Source organism: Pinus tabuliformis, chromosome 7, assembly GCF_031772625.1.
Source record: "Pinus tabuliformis cultivar Carrire ecotype Pingquan chromosome 7, CPIR1, whole genome shotgun sequence".
Classification (NCBI taxonomy): Eukaryota; Viridiplantae; Streptophyta; class Pinopsida; order Pinales; family Pinaceae; genus Pinus; species Pinus tabuliformis.
In genome coordinates this window covers 1,801,592,267-1,801,613,745 of record NC_142293.1, presented here as the reverse complement: position 1 = coordinate 1,801,613,745, position 21,479 = coordinate 1,801,592,267, and the positions used below count along the sequence as shown (strand labels likewise).

General features: G+C 38.7%; 1 protein-coding gene across 1 annotated transcript in view; it reads right to left on the bottom strand.

Moving 5' to 3' along the window:
• Positions 1 to 21,479, bottom strand: part of LOC149255556 (alpha/beta-Hydrolases superfamily protein) — a 618,887-nt gene that overhangs the window by 316,925 nt on the left and 280,483 nt on the right. The window contains exon 5 of the mRNA XM_089455075.1: positions 9,992 to 10,106. Coding sequence (XP_089311201.1) covers positions 9,992 to 10,106 — 115 coding nt within the window. The remainder of the gene's footprint in view (positions 1 to 9,991; positions 10,107 to 21,479) is intronic.

The window sequence follows — 21,479 nt, the reverse complement described above, 5'->3', positions numbered from 1 at the left end:
CTCTCATACAGTGACCGAGAGAGCGACCAAGGAGTTTCAGTCGCACACAGTCAGCCGTGATGAGGGCGACCAGAGCTCAAATCTAAGATTTGACATCTTGGATTCAATTGACTTCAGTGATTTGGTAGAACTGAGTTTCTCTCTACTGTTATACAGATATGTAGATCTGATTTGTTAGTATCTGCTACAAACATATGTATTTGGCTCATTGATAGTGACAGCAGTTCTTAGCAGTGTTTGGCACAGTGACAGCAGTATACATTAGTGGACATCAGTTTGTGACAGCACATCAGTTTGTGACAACACATTACAGCCATCAGGTTTCTGATTCCTAGCATGATTAGATATGTTTCATATATTATTGTTTTGTTGCATAGACAAAGTTATGGATCATTGTATTCTCTTTTGATACATCATTTGATGACGATCTAAGAATAAGAAGATTTGCAAGGGTTTTCCCCGTAGTGGGTTTTGCCTTGGTCTGGGATCAATTCTGGTGTCTCTATATGTGTGCATGACTTTCTTCTACTGTTCCTTTTATATTCCGCTGCATTGATGATGTTGGTGATGTTGTTTCTTTCTATGTAATTGCATATGCTGATGTATAATGGTGTAGATCTGAATAATGCAACGCTGATATGGGGTCAACTTAATGTATTTATGATGAAATGCAACTATCATAGCAAATAACAATGTCGCCATAAGAAAATTTAACATTCTCTTGGAGCTTCTTTATTGTCAATTGTGAATAGTTGGATATACTCTATTACATTCAAGTACGTACTTTTGATGTTACTCTTGTTTACTTTTGACATATATATTGGACTGGGATTTTCGCTCTTCTAGGGCTAATTGTTGCATGCATTTACTGTTTAATATTGTGGAATTTGTCTCTGTTATAGCATTTCCTTCAATGTATGGGCCATGTAATGGGAGCAAAATCTCCTAGGGGTAAAATTTGACTATTGCAAGCCATTCCTCTTGCACATCAAAGTATAAAAGCTACAAGGTTGCTTGTTTTTTACCTAGAAAGAAAACGAAGTGATCTTGAGGCCTCCTTGACTGGGAACCAAGAAATCCTACTCTTACTCAACATAAACTCCATTCTCCCAAAGATTAAGGCACTAATCTACCAAGGGTAGTCACTAAAATCCATAGTTTCTCACATCCTTCCGGGACTAGCCACATTGGGGTGACTAGGGCATCAATTTCCCAACAAGCTAGCCATAAAAACAACTCGATCTCCTAGGGTATCATACGATGGCCTTTCCTCTAGCCCTCCTCCAATTTTGAAGCCATTCCGACAGTGGAGTTGGAAGAAAAGTAAAGCCCTAGCTCCGGGATCAAAACTTGCCCTGCCATCCCCAAGGCTGGTGCCTCATAGGGTAAAAACAACATCTTTTAGTGAAAATTATTTCTTTGATCCTTTCCCCACCTTGTCTAGGGTAAGAATATCACTGGCTGCTTCATACTTTCCTCACACCCTAGATCGAGTACATTTGTCCCCGTGTGGTCCCGCTCCTTCAAAAGACCATTCTTCAAGAACCATCTGGGATACCAATTCTAACAAGGATTTTAGGGTTTGGGGAACTCCTTCACAAAGCCTATTCCCATACACCTAACCCCCAAAATTCTCTCTTCCTTTCCCTAGAATCTATACTACCTTGCTTAGTGAGCAAGCAAGCTCCATCTTTCAAACTCCTCTGGGAAAAGGGTTAGTTTGGGCCACTCATATCCATTGACTTATCATTCATTAGTGACTCTAATACATAGTGGGTCTCCTCCCATCGGTGAAAGTTCGAAAATAGAAGGGAGCCTTCGTTGAGGCGACCGTGGGCTAAGTCTCGATTTGTTGCCCTTGGCCTAGCATTTGCCCTTTAGGGATCCCCCTTAGGTCCCCTGCTAGTTTGAGTGGTAACAGGGTTGACCTCGGTCTATGCCAGGGGTTAGATTGGGGAGAAGTGATGAGTTGGTATTCTATTGGTGGAGCAGCATCTACGACTAAAGACAGAGCACAGCCAGAGCCATGGGGTATGGGCAATGATGATTGGCCATGGTGGCTTTGGGATCCAGGTGGATCCATTGATGGAAGATTGAGTCAGCGGCTTGTTTGGGATCCAGGTATCGAGGGACCCATTCATTTTGGTCTAGCATGGAGGCATGATGTGACCCAGTGGTTTGTATGGGATCTTGGTATCAGTATGTAGATGCCTTTGCGGTGGACAGATATGGATTGCTTGAGGGCAAGCAATCTTGGGGTGGGAGGACTTGTAATATCCCCATTTTTAGTTTCTTCTATAGTATAGCCAAGGTTGATTTTCATGGTACGTGATGGCCAGATCTTAGGAACAGTATTACGTCATCAGGAGTCTCAGAAGGTTTTTAGGAGTTTTTATGGGATCTGATGGCATTTGCTTGGCATATTTATCATCATGAGCAATTTCCAACAATTTGTTGCTGGTTCAGTTGCTTTCTGATAATTCCTTAAAAATAGGGTTATTATTAAGCATAACTTAAGGTGCCATTCCGGGAGAAATATTTGACAGAACACCTTAGTGTAATAGCTCGTTGCAACTGGAACAAGAATATTTGTACAATGGGATGCTGAGAAGTGACTTCTAGTGGCCAGAGAGAGTACAGTGGGTGATTTACCATTTTCCCATATTAAAAATGACTTTAATTAGTCATTTAATTAAAAAAGGGAAAAGGCCAAAGGTGACTTAAATAAATTAAAAATTCACTTAAGATGAAGTCAAGGGGGAGCTTCTAGAATAATAATAAAATAATTAAATAAAATACTTCTAGAAGATTGGAGATCTATCTATTGGGCCTTTAATAGGAGGAGGAGGAGCTCATTTGAGGACATTTTGGTTTTGAGTATTTGTCTTTGGTGTAGATTGGAGAATTTTTTTCTCTGCTACAATAGCCCTAGGACGAAAACCCTCAAGTGATTTAGTGAGAATGGGTGAGAACTCATCCCTCCCCTTAATGAATTCATTTAGAATTCACAAGTTGTACTCACCGGTTCAGTTATTTTGGAGGCTTGATATGGTTTGTAGTAGATATTTTCGGTAGGCCATCATCTCAGCCATTTCCAGTATTATATGTACTATTTTTATATTAATAAAATAACATTGAGTTCTTCTAAATGTTTATCTCGTTTATTCTTCAGTTGCAGATTATATTTCCATTTTTTGCTATAAGTTTTATGGTTCAATTCGTGGAAATTGTTAACGATGTGAATTTTTGGAGCAAATTTATAATTTGGTATATTACAACCAGATCTGAAGCAGTTTGAATAGTGTTGACATGACTTTTGGAAGTGACTTGGAGGAGGGTTTGACTTGGTATCTTGGTGGCAATTTGGTCTTGGTCTTGGCACGGATATCTCTCATTTTGATTTGATTCTATAAGGAAAGGATTAGCCTTTGCCCTAATCTCTAGTGTCTCTTGTCTTTTTACTTGTATAATTGCTTGATGACCTAATGAATAAAGTAAATACTAAATGGAAAACATATATAAATACTCACAAGTAATTATCATGTTAAGATATTCCATCATACATTCGAATTTCAACAATTCACAAATTGCATAATGTGTGGTTTGTAAATCTGTCTTCTAAATTGCATCTCTTTGTTTGATTGGTAATCTATTAGGGTCTTGGGGGAGGTAGGAGCGGGAGGGGTTCTCTTTAGCCCTGACGGAAAAATTGTGTTTCAATTTGCTTGGGGTCTAGGCATGGCGAACAATAATCAAGCGGAATTCCTCGCCTTGTGGAAAGGTTTGGAACTTGTTCCTGCAGAGAAAATTTATATATTGATGGTTTTTGTCGACTCCATGCTCATCATTAGACAAGTGACTAATGCTAAAATATCTTTGAGCTCAGACTGCCCTCCCATTCTGCAAAGAATCTCTTTAAGCATCTCTTAGTTTGAGCATTTGGAGCTCCTTCATGTGTATTGAAACTTGAATTTTGACGCTGTTGTGTTGGCAAAAAAAGGTTTTAGCTTAGGACAAGGTAAAATAGAGATAAACCAAGGTATTATCAACCTTGATCCAATTCCTTAAGTCCTTTTTGAAATTCGAGAAGCATGAATAATATTCAAATGATAGCCATCATAAGAAATCTGCTCTACCTCGGTTTGAGGTCATTTTCCTTGAACTCAGCATGCATTGAGAACAATGTTGCATGACTCGTACTCATATAAAACTCATCTGGCTATTGACTCGGTGACCCGTGTAAGACTCGGCATCCATTTTCCCCTTCCCTCCAAATGATCTCCAAAAAAATAAAAAAAATAAAAAAAATAAATGAATTTGAGGGTCTCCACGGGTCTTATGCAGGTCATATGCGAGTCTTCATGGGTTCAATTTGGGTAGCCGAGTTTTATGCGAGTTTTGGCGGGTATGAGTAGAAACCACGGGTTCTATGCGAGTGACCCATCTCACTATAAAACCCATTGTTGTCGCGCAGATTGACACGACAACGCTCAGACCAGGGGCTGTCACTCTGATCCCCGATCCCTCCGTTTAAGCCTGTCTCCCGCGGCTAAGGGGGGTAGTCCCTGAGAGATGATGAGGCCAACTGTCGACCAGTTGGTTGGGAGACACGAGATACGATATAAAAAGGGCTCGATGGATTTGATTAATTTAGCAGACCAGTGCCTTAAGAGATTGTAGTTAAGATGATTACTTGTTAGATGATTACAGAAACATAAACCGTGAACAGCAATCATTTGTCATCACAAGGGATCAGCTAAATCACATAACCAAAACGATATCCGGCAATTGAGAATATTAAAAAAAAATGAATGCTTTAAACCACCACGAATCGTAAACCATTAACCAGATATCCTATTCGTATCTCAACTTGAAAATTCAGCATGAAAGATATAACATAAAAACCATTGAATCTGGCAAAATAATTTTCCACGAAATTTTAATATTTTTTCAAAATTTTTTAAATCCTTTTTTATTTTTTTAATATTATAAAAATGAAAATTTAAAATCTAAAAATTTAAAATTTAAGATCTATTCTAAAAACTAAATTATATTAAAACTAAACTATATAAAAAAATAAAACAAAACCTAAATAAATCTTTTTATATTTTTTATTTTTAAAATCAAAATAAAACAAAATTTTAAATCTAAAAATAATAAAAAAAAAACTAATCTAAACTAAAGAAATAAATTAAAGTCTAATTAAAACATTATAATCTAAAATCTAGCTATAACATAAAACTAACACTAACACATTAAAATACAAATCTAAATCTAACCAAACTAAAATATAAATCAAGCTCTAACATAACCTAAAACTCTAGAACTAAAATCTAACTAATATCCAAATCTAAGGACTAAAAAAAACTATTTTAAATAAAAAACAAAACTACACGAAAATTTTTAAATCCAAACTAACCAAATCAAATTTATAAAACAAAACTAAGCTAACCCCCTTTTCATTTTTCATTTTTTTTTATATGAGAATCTTTATAAAAATCCTAAGGCAAAAGAAAACGAAACCAAAAAAAATGAATCGAAAACCTAATCTAAAGCTACGATAGAAACAACGCAGCAACACGCATTATATGACAGACAAACAAGAAGGTTTCGGTTCTACCTGCTCCGTCTGAGTGAGGAAAGCCCGATCCCGTCAGAGATTTTAAAGGCAGAATATGGATTCGAAGACACAGCACACGCAAATAAAACTGTTCGAGAATGAAAACTGTTGTCGGCGTGAATGAAGCTCAATGCCCAGGCAAATGCTTTCAGGAGAATAGGAATTCGATACCTGGCCCGATGATGAAGATGCCAGACAAACTACAGTCGTTGAGGATCAGATCGAAACTCGTCTCCTTACTTGGAGCTCCCACTGTTGATGATGTTTAACACATATTCAGAAATCACCTTACGCCAAACTCTTGAGACACTTTGCCCGCGTGGATTGTTTGAAATTTGCAGACGGAGGTGGGGCTGTAAATTGATTTGCGGGCGTGAAAAAAAATTACCGAAGATGGTGAACGTAAGACCGCGTGAATGCTGAGAACTGAAGGGATGCACAGAGGGTCGAAAATTTTGGAAAAGAAATGGGTGTACAGGTTCGATTTTGAGATCTGGTCTTGTGACTGTCAGCGGCTGGAAATCTCTTATACCTTCAGTGCAATGATTGATCCGTAAATGATTTTCAAGCTGTCAACTGATATGGCTTCGATACCTCACACACACGCTGACATGGACCCGCGTATATTCTGCAGTGCTTAAATGGAACGCGTGGATATTTTGAAGCCGCTATCCAAGTCGTGGCGATCGTGGATCGATTTTGAAAACACAGATGAACCAACTGAGAATACGCTGATGGATGCACACGTGTCTATCTCTAAAATGATGAAATCGCCCAAAAATAATATGTACATAAAATCAAAACCCTAGATTTAAATCTGCATAAACCAAAAAAATTGAAACCCTAGATCAAAAAAATTTGAAACCCTAAAACAACTGATTAATGTACAGATTTGGCCCCTTCACAGCCAGATTTAGCAATAAGAACAAGAATATTTTAAAGAAATAAAACTTTCAGATTTTCACAGTGAAGAACTTCAGAAAATCTCTCATGCAAATTTTAAAAAAATAAACCGAATGATAGACCCAGGATCAAATCCAACTGGGCTCAACACAAAATGCTTGCGGGAGTTGGCTGGTTCAGCCGAGAACTTCCCCGAACGCCCACAAAATTTCCTTCAATGATGTTTTCTGCACAGCTCAAAACAACTGTCAATAAAGAGGGCAAAAATGCTGCTAGATCTCAGGAAGTAATGGAGATACCTGCCATTACTTCAGAAACCCTAACAGCACCCAAACCCCAGCAAGTGAACAAGATACCTGTGCTCACAATACTCTACAAAAAGCTATTATTAACGGCTGAAAATAACATATGCAGAAAGTGAAACAATCTCACAGCATTCCAAGAGAGTAACACCAGCAAGATATGGACCCCAAAGTCTTCCTTTATTAACCAGAAAAAGATTTACAAAAGAGTTTCTTCAGTCTTAGACTCACAGATCCCATGAATCTGAAATGACCACCTAAGACTCTATATAAAGGAAATGATCCCAACGGCTAGTTCGAATGATCCATGTAGAAATGATCTCGACCGTTGATGAGGATCAAGACATCTCTTGACCTCATCCGTCGATTTATTCACTTAAAATATTATTATTTTTTAAATTTTTAAATTTTTAAATTTTTTATTATTTTTTATTTATTTCATTTTTAAAATTTTTAAATTTTTAAATTTTTTATTATTTTTTATTAAATTTTTAAATTATTTATTATTTATTATTTTATTTTATTTTTTAAATTTTTAAATTTTTAAATTTTTTTATTATTTATTATTTATTTCATTTTTTTTAATTTTTAAATTTTTAATTTTTTATTATTTTTTATTAAATTTTTAAATTTTTTTATTATTTATTTTATTTTTTAAATTTTTAAATTTTTTAAAAAAATTTTATTTTTTAAATTTTTTTAAATTTCTTAATTTTTATTTATTTTATTATTTTATTTCATTTTTTAAATGGATCATCGAACTAAGCCATTGGAAACATCACCCAGGACCTAGGACTTAGGACTCACGAGGGGATTTAAAACATTTTCAACCCTCAAGACACATTTCATGATGACTTTTACAACTTACATCTCAAGGGGACAAGCCCACTTAACACAGACCCTCATAAATCACCCAGTTCTGCGACACAACTATAATCTAGCATATTAACACACTAGGATTCTCCTAAAGTTCTAATGACAAAATCCATCCCGGCTTTGGGGTCAGGTTTGAAGGAAAACTCTGCCGATCCATGGATCGGTGAGACGAAAAACCTTCCGGGACGTAGATTACCACTAGAAAATTAGGTCCACCTAGGCAATACACATACACGACTCATGTCTGCTAAGATTATTTACAATTCATACATGCAGACTGGGTTTACAATCAAAATGATCAAGCTGCTGATGACTGCAGGATGGCACGGAAACGCTGATCAGGTGCTGCCCCTTCTTGCAAAGAAGGGGGTGTACTGCATGGGTAGTTGACCAGTGGAGGTCAACACCCATCAAGACCCGTGGGTACTCGCGGGTCTTATAAGAGTCGTGCTACACTACTTGAGAATTTAATGACCGATATGGTCAGGTTGTTCTCCATCTTTCAGCCACAAATTTGAAAATCCCTACCCAATTGAACATCATGGGTAACAAGTGGCCAGTGTCAACAACTTCTATGCACGGGGAGGTACTTACATTTACTTCATTTGCGCATGGAGTTGGTGGAGTTTATTGTGGGTATGTTGAATTGTTCATCAAGCAGAGGTTTGGCTTTAATGCCGCCATCCTACACCTCCCATCAGCAGTTTCCTTAGTGTCCTTCAGAGGATTTGGGTCAAGATATGGATTTTGTGTTTCAGATTGGATCGTGCGAGAATTTTAATGTGGTTTATTTATTGGCCCCTTGGGATTCATGGGGACTTTACGGGTTAATTTTCGTTGCCAGCTTAGGTGAATGGCTCTATTCTATTGGTGAACGTCAAGCCTATTCCCAACGTCTATCTTTGAGTATGGCGGAGCCTTCGTTTAATCTGGATCAGGATAACGATGCTTTTTGATGAACAGGATCCTGGAATCAGCCAAACCTCTGTTCAAAGCCAGGCAAAGGCAAGATGATACGGCGGAAAGACAAAGACAATCCTTCCAGCTTCTATTAGAAGTTAAATTGCTCCGTCATCTGAGTAACATGGAACATACGATAAATGGCTTGCGCGAGGAGGTCTGCTCTCTTAATGCCCAGATAGCAACTTTGGAAAACATTGTCACAAAAAATGTTCAGCTTGGCTTCGGAGGCTATGGCCCCGGCGTTGTTCATGAACAAAGGAAATCTTATCGTCTGTGGGTTGATGACTCTCCTGGCAATGGTCATAGTTAAAGAATGGGAACTTCGACGCTTTTGATGGTTTCTTTTCATTTCTATGTTATCCTGCAAATACTGTTTACTTCTTGGAACTTTCTGTCATGTCTTTAGCATTAGTGTTTTTGGTAAAATTTTGATCTGCAGCTCTAGAGCTGGCATTTTGTATACTTGGTCAAATGTATATCTCTATGGAAAAAACTCAGAATGCTATTGTAAGGGTTCTAGCCTGCTCTCCAGCTGTTATTAACATAATACCCTTAACTGTTTCTTTAAAAACAAAATATTAGGGGCTTAGTGAAAAGCAGGCTCATGGATGTGCTGTGTTTATCTTGTGGCAAACCAGTGAATGAAAACTATATTTTGGAACAACAATTTTGCTAGGGACTGTCAGCAACATATTCAAGATCCGCTCTCAGCCTTATTTCAGGGCAAAGTGCAATGGACAGTTGCACTTTATCGAGACTCCAGATACATCGTGCTTTTTGCTTTCTCAGGAACCTGGCACTGTTTCAAGTTAGTTTTTATTCACTACCTGGGAAATAAGCTTCAAGTATGTTTTTCCAAATGAGGCCAGATCATTATTGTAGTTTTGTTGTAACTGGCAGGATGAGCTATCCATGCAACTGTTAGCTAAAGGTTTTTGTTGATTAAGGATGCTAAAAGGCTAGATGCTACAGCTTGCTCTAATTTTATTTCTGCCGTAGCAGTGTTGAAGAGGATATGGTTCACCATTGTATATACCTCCCTGTTTTATATCTTTTTTCTTTGTACATATACCTATGCTAATATAAGATACATTTTTCAGAAAAAAAAAGACACAAGGCCATTTTTAAAACAATAAATATTAAATTATAAAAACTATTTTCAATCACAAGCTCCATATTATGCAAAATGAATTATAAGTGATGCAGTTCATTTACTATATTATTTATTCTTATAAATTCTATACCTTCCTAAAACCATTGGTAGAATATTTCTTTGAAAAATGCGTTTTCATACTATTATGTATTTCAAAGTGTAAATTATGCTCACAGGTGAGGAGTTCCAAGAGTCAAAAGAAGAGAAACTCGATCCACCCCAAACTCTGCCAAATACACACGTGCTAGCCAACCTCCTGCTGAATGACCAATTAAGGATATTTTTTGACCTAGAACATTCCAACTATTTCACTATTAGTAAAAAGGAACAATAAATGATTTTTCCACTATTTCACACAACATAAGTGACACTGTAAGTACAAAAATTGGAACAGCTAATTTGATTTCTTAAATGCCAAGCTCTGAACCCCTTTGGATTCTGAAGGTTTAAATTACTTGCAGTTAACATGCCATGACCATAGCTCCATATATCCATGGGACATTTACTAGCATCAGAATCATATCCATACCTCCCCCTACAATCAAAAATGTCACAGAAAAACATAAATGAATGCAAAATGCCAAATATGCTAACCGAGGTTCTTGGCTCCAAAGGAGGGAGACTAGGCATAAAGGTAGAACCTGTTACCCCTCTTTTTGGCAGAGGCTCTTATGTGCATTTTTTATGAGCAGTGCAGTTTGATGAGATGGCATGACATTCCTTGGGCAGGCAGCTTCATTCTGATTTTTGGGCAGTTTCACATTTTCCAAGCAAGCTTACATATCCCAAGGCACTGGTCACACCTTCCAAGATATGGTGGGGCTATTTGAGCATGCATGGACACACTTATCACATGTCATGTGGAAGATACTAGAGATCTCTCATCATTTTGCACTTTTTGAGATGATTTTTGTCACTAATGAGGACCCACCCACACGTGGCTTTTTATGACAGACATGGGGTAATTTTGAGCTCACTTGGATGATGTCGAAGTGATGTTTTACTTTGAGGATATGACTTGGATGATGTGGACATAACTTGAATCCACAGCTTGAACACTAATAAGCTAAACTTGAGGGCCGACCCATAAATTTAGGATGCTAACATGGCTGTTTGAGTGTTTTGTGACTAATACTTGACTTGAAAAGTCAATCCCATGCTTCATGGAGGTGCCTTGAGGTGAGGTATGAGCATGGGCCATCAAGTGAACGTTTTTTTTTGGAGGTTATGGAGCATTATAGCACACTTTTATGGACTTGACTATTGGAGGCCATTCAACCACCTGGGATGATTTCTAGGAGCATAAACATGTTTCTTGGGGTCTTTGGAGACCAACGTGACACCTTGAGCACATCATGCAGCCTTCTTTGGAGAAGACCCCTCTTTGGGGATTTATTTCATTTTGTGCATTATACATGTGGATTGACCACTTTATTTATGTTTATTTTAAAATAGTTAGGTGTAATTTTCTTTTTCTTCATCTAGATCTAAGGAAGCACATGAGATATTATTATTTTATTGTAAAAGGAAGTTAGCATCATCTATATAAAGAGATGCACATTCTCGTTTGTACTCATAATTGGATATTTGGGAGCTTTCTCTTTGGGAGCTTAATCAATATATCTTTCTTGGAACATTTATGGGGTCAATGGTTCTTTCTTTGTGGACGAATGTTGTCAACTCTTGAAGCTTTTCCTACTGGGTTTTATTTTTGGTATATGAAGTTTAAATGGTGGAATTTTTTCAAGTTCTCTACAAACCTTTAAATAACAATCCATTGGGAGATAGACATTATCACACGGAGGGAAGAAGCTTGAGATTTGTCTTCATTCTTCCTTTTTTGATTTGGAGAGTACCCCGCTTCTTTATTCCTTATGAGTCTTGTTGTCACTTAAGATGTACACCTAAATGTGGGAAAAGATTTAACCCCACAAGGTGTAGTCTTTAAGGTGCAATGCTCAGAGAATAAGCTATCAACTATTCCCAACTCTCTCTGTTTAAGCTCTCTCCCAGTTAAGCTAAAAGAGGTGGTCCCTACAGATGATTATCAAAGGAAAACTTGTTAAAGACAACAAGTTCTAGGAGATAAAGGGCAAGGCAATTACCATTCAATGTAACTTGAACTTAGAGACCAGAGATAATTTAGCAAGTATGAAAGTTAATGAGCATGTAAAATATTAACGAGATAGAATCGACAAGATAATATGTGAGAGACCAGTGCCTTTAAATAATGCTCAAAGATAAATTATGATACTTGCAAAATAAAAATGATCTTTCAAGTTACAAGAGTGGCAATGCTGCAAGACAAGCGTTAGTAAATTAAAACTCACAAGAGATTAATGTGCAATTTAGAGATATGAGCAATAAATGAAAGTAAAACTTGCAAGGTAGATAAAACTTGTACTTTAAAGAGATGCTCAAACAAGATATGACAATAAAGGACAATTACATGAGCAATAAAATAAATAAGTACAAGGAAATGAGATGCTTGCAAGTAAGAAGAAATGGCTCACAATCTAAATGACACAATAACCAATGCAAAGATGAGAGAATGTTATGTGAGTGTGTGAAATCAAGTGGTCTTGGTAAATTTTAATTATATGCCTAATCTATGGTGAGACTTCCCCTCAATTTCTCAAAACTTGGTAAGGACTGAGGTGAATTGCAAGAAGGCTAGGACAAGGAGGCACTTAGTCCGTCATTAACGATACCCACCTAGACTCCAAGAAAACCCACGTGCCTTTGTTCTTACAAGGGTTCATCCACAAGAGAGCTATGATGTCACGTGTTTTAACCTTTTCTCCAAACTCAAATTTATCAAATTGAATTAAAATTAGGGAAGGTTGTCCTAAAATTTCCATCAACCAAGCTTATGCTTGGAGGTAAGTTTTAAAAGTGCAAATCTAAAACTTGATGCAAACTAGATGCAAAAGTTAATACAATGCTTTAATGAGATACAATTAGACAAGATGCTTCAAAAAGTGAAATGTCTTGAGATTTATCCATATACCAATCCACTTATGATCAAGATTATGATGGGCACAAAATTATAATGAGATTAGCTTATAACAATGATCAATGAAGCAAGTACAAATTACTCAATGAAACAATGTAATGACCTATCTCAAATTACAGGGAGCATAGGAATATTAGCATGCATACGAGGCATGCATATGATAGCTACATATGCATGTATCACATGTACTACACTAGTATACATACCAACTAATTATAAAAAATGTCCGAGTATAGGGTAATGAATTAATTATTGAAGTACTAAGTAAATACGATGGATTATACAAAATAAAAGGGAATTATAATATATTTATTATCTATTATATTAACTAAAAAAAATATAATATAAATATATATTATATCAACTAAAAAGGAACTAAATATATATGTTTCAAAAGGACATATGACATTAACATTTCTTTTATTAAAACCCAAACAACTTCAATAATTAATTTTAAATATAAGTTTATAAGATATGAATTAAATTAATAAACTTTAATAAAAGTGTAAATTCAATAAATAGTATTTTAAGTATCTCAATGAAAATTGAAAATTCTAAGCTTCGTTGTCTCATGAACTAAATAAATATTAAACTTATAACCAACACTTTATATCATTTATAAAAGTCTGACTGCCTCTAAACAAAATTTATTAAAGATTATTCTAGATGGCGGGAGACCAACAAAGCAGGGAAATTATATTATAATAAAATGCAGGATGTGAGACAGTGGAGAGTTTTTGGAGACGATGGTTCTTGGAAATATAAGGGAGACAATGCGGACATAAGAAGGGAGTTTTTTTTATTTTGTCTGTAGGAAAAGCGAAGAGAAAGGAGGAAATACAGAGAGAACCACGACTTGGAGGCTTGAGCAATTGTTCTTGGAGCTTTGGGCACAGGGGCTAGAAGACCTCTATTTCAAGGTCTTCTAGATTTGGGAACTAGATAGGTTGATCCTAGATAGGCTGAGAGGAAACAGTCGTTTTGGTAGCAGAAGCGGATTGGGAGCAACAACAATTGAAATCGACTCCAAACGGGATTTCCAAGTAAGTATCTATATTTAAATTTTGGTATTAGTTAAATTTCTGGTTGATTGTAAAAATTAGGGCATTAAATTTGGTATCAAAGACTTGGTTTCAAACTTTGAGGGACCTAAGAGCCTCTCTTTAATCATTTCTACGATTTTCTAGACTCATATTGCCTCCACCCCTCATGAAACTACTTTTAAATTTTATATTAGAATATTTTGTGGGTCCCTTTACAATTTTTTTTTTTTAATTTTCGAGTTCCAAATGAATTCCCAAAATATTGTTTTATTGTTATTTTATAATCACAAGGACAAGTCAATGACTATTCGTTGGTTGTAGAGTAGGGATAACAATGTTTCCATTATTATTTTCACGAACTTGACTGCCACAGTTGTGACTCGCCACTAGTTACTGTAATGTTAAAGTTTTCCACCATTGATTTATGGTGAAGCTAATCACAAGTTTCAACACCTTGCCCATCTCTCATAGGATCTCCAGTAGTATCTCCCGTGCTACTCCTACATAATGGGGGTGGGAATAATCTATATCTGACAGTCGGTGCTTAACCACATTAGGATGGATACATTAGAAGTAACAATTCTTTACTTTAATGTCATGGAGGAGGGAGCCATAAATTGTGAACCACTAATTTTTGGGCAAACCAAACCATCAAATGATTTGGTATTCAAATTTAATTGTTGAATTTTCGTTTTTTTATTTTTTATTTTTTTTAGTCTCATTTGCACGAATTTAGTAAAAATTGCATAAAACCCTGAAAGATTCTCTCCAGAGCATAATCAATCAAATATGGTTTACGAAAAAGCAGGCAATGTCATATGTATATTTATTTCTCCAAGGTAAGAAAGTCGAAGGCAGGATTTGAACCAGTGGCGTTCAAGATGGACTTTACACATATAGGGTCACTTTGCCTATGACCCACTCTCGCTTTTCTTTGTGAAAAATTCTACTCTATTGCAACAACTAGAAATTATTCTTCTAAGTATAAATTTAATTATGCAGTTTATTTGCTACGACCAACAAAGAATAAAATCACAACTGCAGTTTTCACCATAAAAATGATGCAAAAAATAAAATGCTGGAAACTGATAAATACTAGCACACACACAATAATTTTGACACCATTATTTTTGGACAATTGTCCACGGAAAAAACCAATGTGGGAAAATCAGTACAGTAGTGAGGCTTTTATTATTAAGTAGCAGCAGAAATTTTGAGTACAATAAAATGGACGCCAAATTGGCGTTTCTATCTGAGAGAAATACTGGCAAAATCAATTGAGGGAATTTTCCCTCCGCTCCAAGCAATCCCGCAACAAACTGAGCCTCAAAACTGGCTCTGGAACACTTATGCATAGGCTTCCACATTTCCTCTACACAGGCCTTGTTACCCACCACCTTGTGGGTGATATCCCTAAGAGAAATTTTTCTCCATGATGAGCCTTAGCTGGTAGCCAGCAACCCCTTGATGCCTCCTACTAGCTCGTTCTGCCTTTTCTCTGCCACCTGAGCCAACCATGTGGTTCCTCACCCACCTGTATTGATTGTGTTTGAAGATGGGCCTCTCGAATCTAAAGGTATGTCTTGTCATTTGATAATTGAGTATTGAGTTTACTTAACATGGATACCTCTGGGTATGGATTGATGGGTGGATTTGGCAGAAAGAGTGGGCTTAGTTTGTACTCTTGTCTCCTTGATCTCTTTTGGTTGTTACCCCTGGATCTTAGTCTTGTGGGATCTCCTTTATTGGCCATTTGGTTCTAGTGTCGTACTGCTTGGGAAACCCCAACTTTGGGTGCGTGGTCCCACTCCTTTACCCGCACATACTACTCCCTTTCCACCCACTATACCCCCATTCATCATTTCTCCCACCTGGGTCCACATTCGCATTCTAGGTCCACATAGGGCTAGCCTCCCCATCCCCTTTGCTGCCACCTTGGGTCAAGCCTAGAATGATGCCCCAGACGTTGAAGCAACTAAAAAAAGAAGAAAAAGCATAATTGGCCACAATTAACAGGAAATTGTAACACATGAGCTCTACACCATCCATGGCCATCACCCTGGTTCCATAGGCCCTAGATGAGCCTCCTCTATCATTCAAGAACCCATGATTGTCCCAACCCCTGGAGGGAAATGAACCGCCCTACCTCAAAAGGGGTAATCACTACTATATTATACACATCATGCTCTTGTCCTTTGAGCCCCGAGCAATTAATTAAAGAAAATTCATAAAAGGAAAAAGGCATATAAAGAAGGGTGGAAAAATCAAGGTCGAGGCACCTCATATACCACGACTGCTCTCTCCTATACATTATATACCCAGGTGTGGGCTTCCCCTTATCTAGCTACCCTATGCCCCATTATGTGGCCCAGGGTTGCCCCTCTCATTCCCTATTCCATCTCACCTATTTGTCACTTGCCACCCCCATTAGAAGGGTGTACCTTGGACATACTATCCCCTCTAAGGGTTGAAACCACCTAATAAGGTATTTGGCTAACCCCCTTTGGATTTTGGAGACACTAGCACATGCCAAAGCCCACTACAGAAGGGCATGCCATTATGAAGTGCCCACTTTGTTATCCATGGTTTGTAAGCTCCTTTACCTGATTATTCTAATGATTAATTGTACTGGAAGCCTAGGGGACGCATTGGATCTTATGCAAGATTGCAGGTGGTTTCCATTTGGGTTTGGCTTCCCTATATGGGATCCTAACCCCCAGAGGTTCACATTGGCACATGTAGGGTGTGCATAGAGAGCCATGGGCCTCCACAGCAGTAGACAATGCTCCACAAATCTTCATGGACGTTCAAAGACTACTAGCGATCCACTTTTGGGACGATGGTGACATGATTGGTAGACTATGCCCAGCAAGCCCCCATATCAGCCCTAGACTCTTAGTAGGTGTCCTAGCACTTGTACGATGTCATGGCAGCATTCATTCTACCACCTGGACCACTGCAGAGGATCTATAGACATCTTTGATTCATATGGAGACCCATGGGGTCATTGACGTTCCCTCAGACCTATTGAGAGCACCACAAGTCTACTACTTGGAGAACAAGCCCCCCCTTGTCCATCATATTCCGAGGAGTTTATTCCTCAATATGGCACTTCAGGTAGCGTAGGGCCTGCTAGAGGCACCTCATCCAACATCTAGATCAGCCGGGATTTTTCTTAGTGATTGTGTGAGGTAATCTCACAAATATTTCTGCCAGTATTTCTCTCTGTAACTGAATAACCCTCGAGGTATTCAGAGATGTATTCATAATGTGCTACTGCTTAATAATAATAAACCCTCAGAGTTTCTACATCGGTTTTCCTGCATTCGATTTTTCGGGGGACATTTGTCCAAAAATAACGGTGTTATTGTGTTGTATTTTCTTTCTTGCTCAGTCACTTATTTCCGCATAATATTTAATTAAGTGAAGGTTGCAGTGTATGTATTACGATATTTGCCGTAGGAAACTGCAAGTAATTTGTTTAAAGGAATTTAACAAATAGGAGTAATATCATCAGTTGCTGCAGTAGGGATTCCGGTTGAGGAATTTTCACATGGTATCAGAGCTGCAGGTGAAGCAAGAAGAGAAAAGTCGTTAGATCCAACACTGAGCAGAAGAGGGAAATCGAAAAACTGCAGGAGGCAGCAGTTCGAAACCCCAAAGGGTTTGCGCATTTCTTACCTGGAGGGCTGAAATTTCGAGGCAGTGTCTCTACGAGAGAGTCGACGAAGAGAAGGGCTTCCAGTTCAAATTTTTTGTCGAGGCAAAGGGAGCAACGTTGAAGCCTCAACGTGAGGAGAGTTGGTGGGACACAAATTTTTCTGTAGGCAGTTTTCTAGGCAGAAAATCATCAGAAGAAAGAGGAGAAGCACAACTAAGGGAATTCCTTCCTCAGAGAATTCCTAGCCAAGGAATTCGTATTTTCTAGAGTTGAGCAACAACAAGGGGCAACAGTTTTACTAGCTCCAGCAGGGAGTGCATAGGCTAGCCCAACAACAGCACAGAGAAGAGAGGAGGTCATTTGACTTTCTATTTTTGACAGAAATGGAAACCAGTGGCTTGAGGGATCAGGACAGGTTGGGCAGAGCATCCAACTACATCATCTGGAAGGCTAGAATGTCATTCCTTCTAGATGAGCATGCCCTCAAGACATATGTCGACAACGTGGTGGTTGTCCCTACAGATGCAGATCCATTGTAGAAGTAAAGATCATAAATGGTGAAGGCCAAGAGGATGATCCTTGGTGGAGTAAAGGATATTATGGTGTGTCATGTCGCTAGCAGAGGGACTGCTAAGGAGATGTGGGATCCCTTGGCTACGTTATATCAGGGATCTTCCAAGCAGCAAAAGATGTACTTGGAGCAGAAGCTGAGATCTGCTCAGATGCAGAAGGGAGAGCGTGTGGATCCATTCCTCATGAAGCTAAAGGAGACCCATGATGAATCACCTGTTGCGGGGCATACACCTCAAGATTCAGAGTTGGTTAGAATGGCCCTCAATATTGTCTCAGATGAGTGGAAAGTGTTTGTCTAGAGTATCCTGGGCAGAGCAGCATTGCCGAATTGGGATGAGATGTGGGTAGCTCTAAAACAAGAGGAGCTGAGGAGAGAGACTTAGTTAAGGTCAAACTTGACAGAAGCAACCGCAGTGGGTCGAAGCCCAAGGAGGAGGAGGACAATACATCCTTGCATCGAAGGGACAACAGGAGCAGCGGAGACGTAAGAAAGACGTCTCGAAAATCAAGTGTTTCAAATGTAGTGAGATGGGTCACTACGCTACTTAATGTCCTCTCAAGAAGAAGGACAAGGATGAGAAACATGATTCGTAGGCTATGCCCGCGAAGATCGAAGAGGAGGAGTTCACCATGACAATCGAGATACCTCCAGGAGGGAGGTGGGCTAATTTAGAACTGTAGTTCGAAAGAGCTACAGATGGGTAGGATCCTTGAGGAGTCCACCTCTTGGATCAATACCTTGCTACAGGAGCCCAGTTTTGTGGTAGTAAGATGGACTAGTGTCGGATGGTGCTGAGGAGTGTCGGGGAGACAATTGCAGTGGCTAGGAGCATCAAATATTGAACAATGCAGAGCAGAGGTCAGCAGCAGTGCAAATGGCACAGAGAAGAGATCAACAACAATGCAGTAGATTTAGAGGGTCAATGTAGAGACTAGTAGCAGTCAGGCTTCAGCATTCACGTGGTATCATACTGAACAAAGTCAGTTCAGTCATTTTGGATGTTTTTTTGTTGCTAATGGAGTAGCAGCAACAGTTTGCAATGCAATAATAATTGGCAGTGGCAGTGCTAGTGGCAGCACAAATGTAGCACTTGAGAGGGAGTTGTAGTACGCATGCAGTGTTGACAGTAGCAGTGTCAGCAGTGGTACAGTTGCAGCAATAGCGCAGTAGTTGGTGGACATCATGTCAAACATCAGCAGCGCAGAGGACGATGCTTAAGAGTCAAAGCAGTATGCAGCAATGTATATTGCTAGAGCACATTCCTCGCTAAGAGGGAGTGTTGATTTGGGGTAGCATATGTGCTCTAGGCCTCAAAATTTGCAAGGAGGCTTAGATACATGCATTCTCCAATACCCACAAATCATTTTGGTAAATTCCACTCGGAGACAGTTTTATTAAAATAATTAATTATTTTTAATGGGACACTAAGTCTAAACTTAGGAAATTAAAATAATTAAAGAGTATTAATATAAACTGTGGCTAAAACTTCTAGAAGAAGGTGGAGATCAAGTCAATATGATCCTAGCCATTGATTAGAATCTAATCTGGGCCGTTAATTGATCAACGAGAGGATTATAAGGGGAGGCTTGATGGGAACTTGGAGAACATACCGAGAGATAAAGAGATCGAATTTATGAGGTGAGAAGTTCTCAGGAGGAAGTTATGATCGAGGAGATTTCTGGTAGTTGAGGGGCAGGGATAGCATTTGGAGAGAGAGAGAGAGAGATTTTCTCAGTCGGAGAATCATCAGCAGAGAGAGGCAGAGAGTGATCCAACAACTCTCACGCAGAGGTTGATGCAGGGCCATGAAGGGCCACGCAGAGGCAACATAGAGGGTGAGAGAGAATCCAAGATTTTGCTGGGCAAAGTCGGTTTTAGAAGCCAAAAGTCGGGGTGTGAGACCGAGAGGCTAAGAGCAAAGACTCTGGGAAACAAATCGATCAACAGGCTAGGTGACACAGTGTCTAGAGAGGTTGACGCATGGACTACATGAAGACTGTGCAGAGGCAGCGTAGGGCCTGCCAGAGGCACCTCATCCAGTGTCCGAATCAGTCAGGATTTTTTCTCAGTGATTGTGTGAGGTAATCTCACAAATCTTTCTGCCAGTATTTCTCTCTGTAATTGAATAACCTGAGGGGTATGCAAAAATGTATTCAAAATTTGCTACTCCTTAATAATAATAAACCCTCAGAGCTGCTGCACCGGTTTTCTCGCATTGGGTTTTTCCAGGGACATTTGTCCAAAAATAACGGTGTTATTGTGTTGTATTTTCTTTCTTGCTCAGTCTCTTGTTTCCGCATAACATTTAATTAAGTGAAGGCTATAGTGTATGTATTACGATATTTTTCGTAGGAAACTACAAGTAATTTGTTTAAAGAAATTTAACAAATAGGAGTAATATCATCAGTTCTTGCAATAGGGATTTTGGTTGAGGAACTTTCACAACTTCTTGTCTTAGTAGTATCATGATGTTGACTGCACCTATACCTCCTTACAGTGATGGCCTTATGAGGAGAGTCTTCAGACTGATAGTGGAGATCTTTCAGGATTTGGATTACAGTGAGGGCCCTACCTTTGGGAAGAGGCTAAAGATTCTAGAAGTCATGGCCTTGGTTAGATTGTACAACCTCATGTTTGAACTGGAGTGTGATGATTTGATCCTGCAGATGTTCCAATGCTTCTTCAGCATTAGGAAACATCATCCTGACACAGTCATAGCACATGCAGTCCATTTTGTCCTCATGTATGGGAGGCCATGATGCCATTTGCAGAAGGTTACAATATAGGTTGTTGGCAGTTTGGAGGGACGAACAGTTGGTTTCACCTTCTTCTTACAAACTAGCCGAAAGGTCAGTTGAGATGAACATTGGACTATTCAGGAGATGGTTGACCCAGGAGGAGTTGTAGTGGATTTATTGTGACCAACCATGCAGCAAGAATGAGCTGAGGAGGAAGGGTCTTTGCTTCATCTGCAAGGAACATTGGGGACCTGACCACTCATGCTTGGGAGATGCAGATGAGATGGCAGAGGTAGAACAGGAGGATATTCCTTCTGTCTTTAGGATGAGGACTCTTCTTTGGTTGAGTCCATGGGGTCATACAAGGATGCATATGGGGAGAATAAGCAGTCATGTGGAGTTGTTAACAGCAGGCCAGATTATATTCCGGTGTGTATGGTGAGCAGTCAATGGACCCTATGGGAGACATTTAGGATGATGAGTCACCAATAATGATTCAGCATGAGAATCATATGGTGGAGCATGAGTCAGCTGAGGAGGATGATATGCACAATGTGCATGATGAGCCTTTTGTGGAGAGTCAGTTAGTGGCTCATTTTGAGCCCATATTGGAGGAGTATGAGCGGCCAT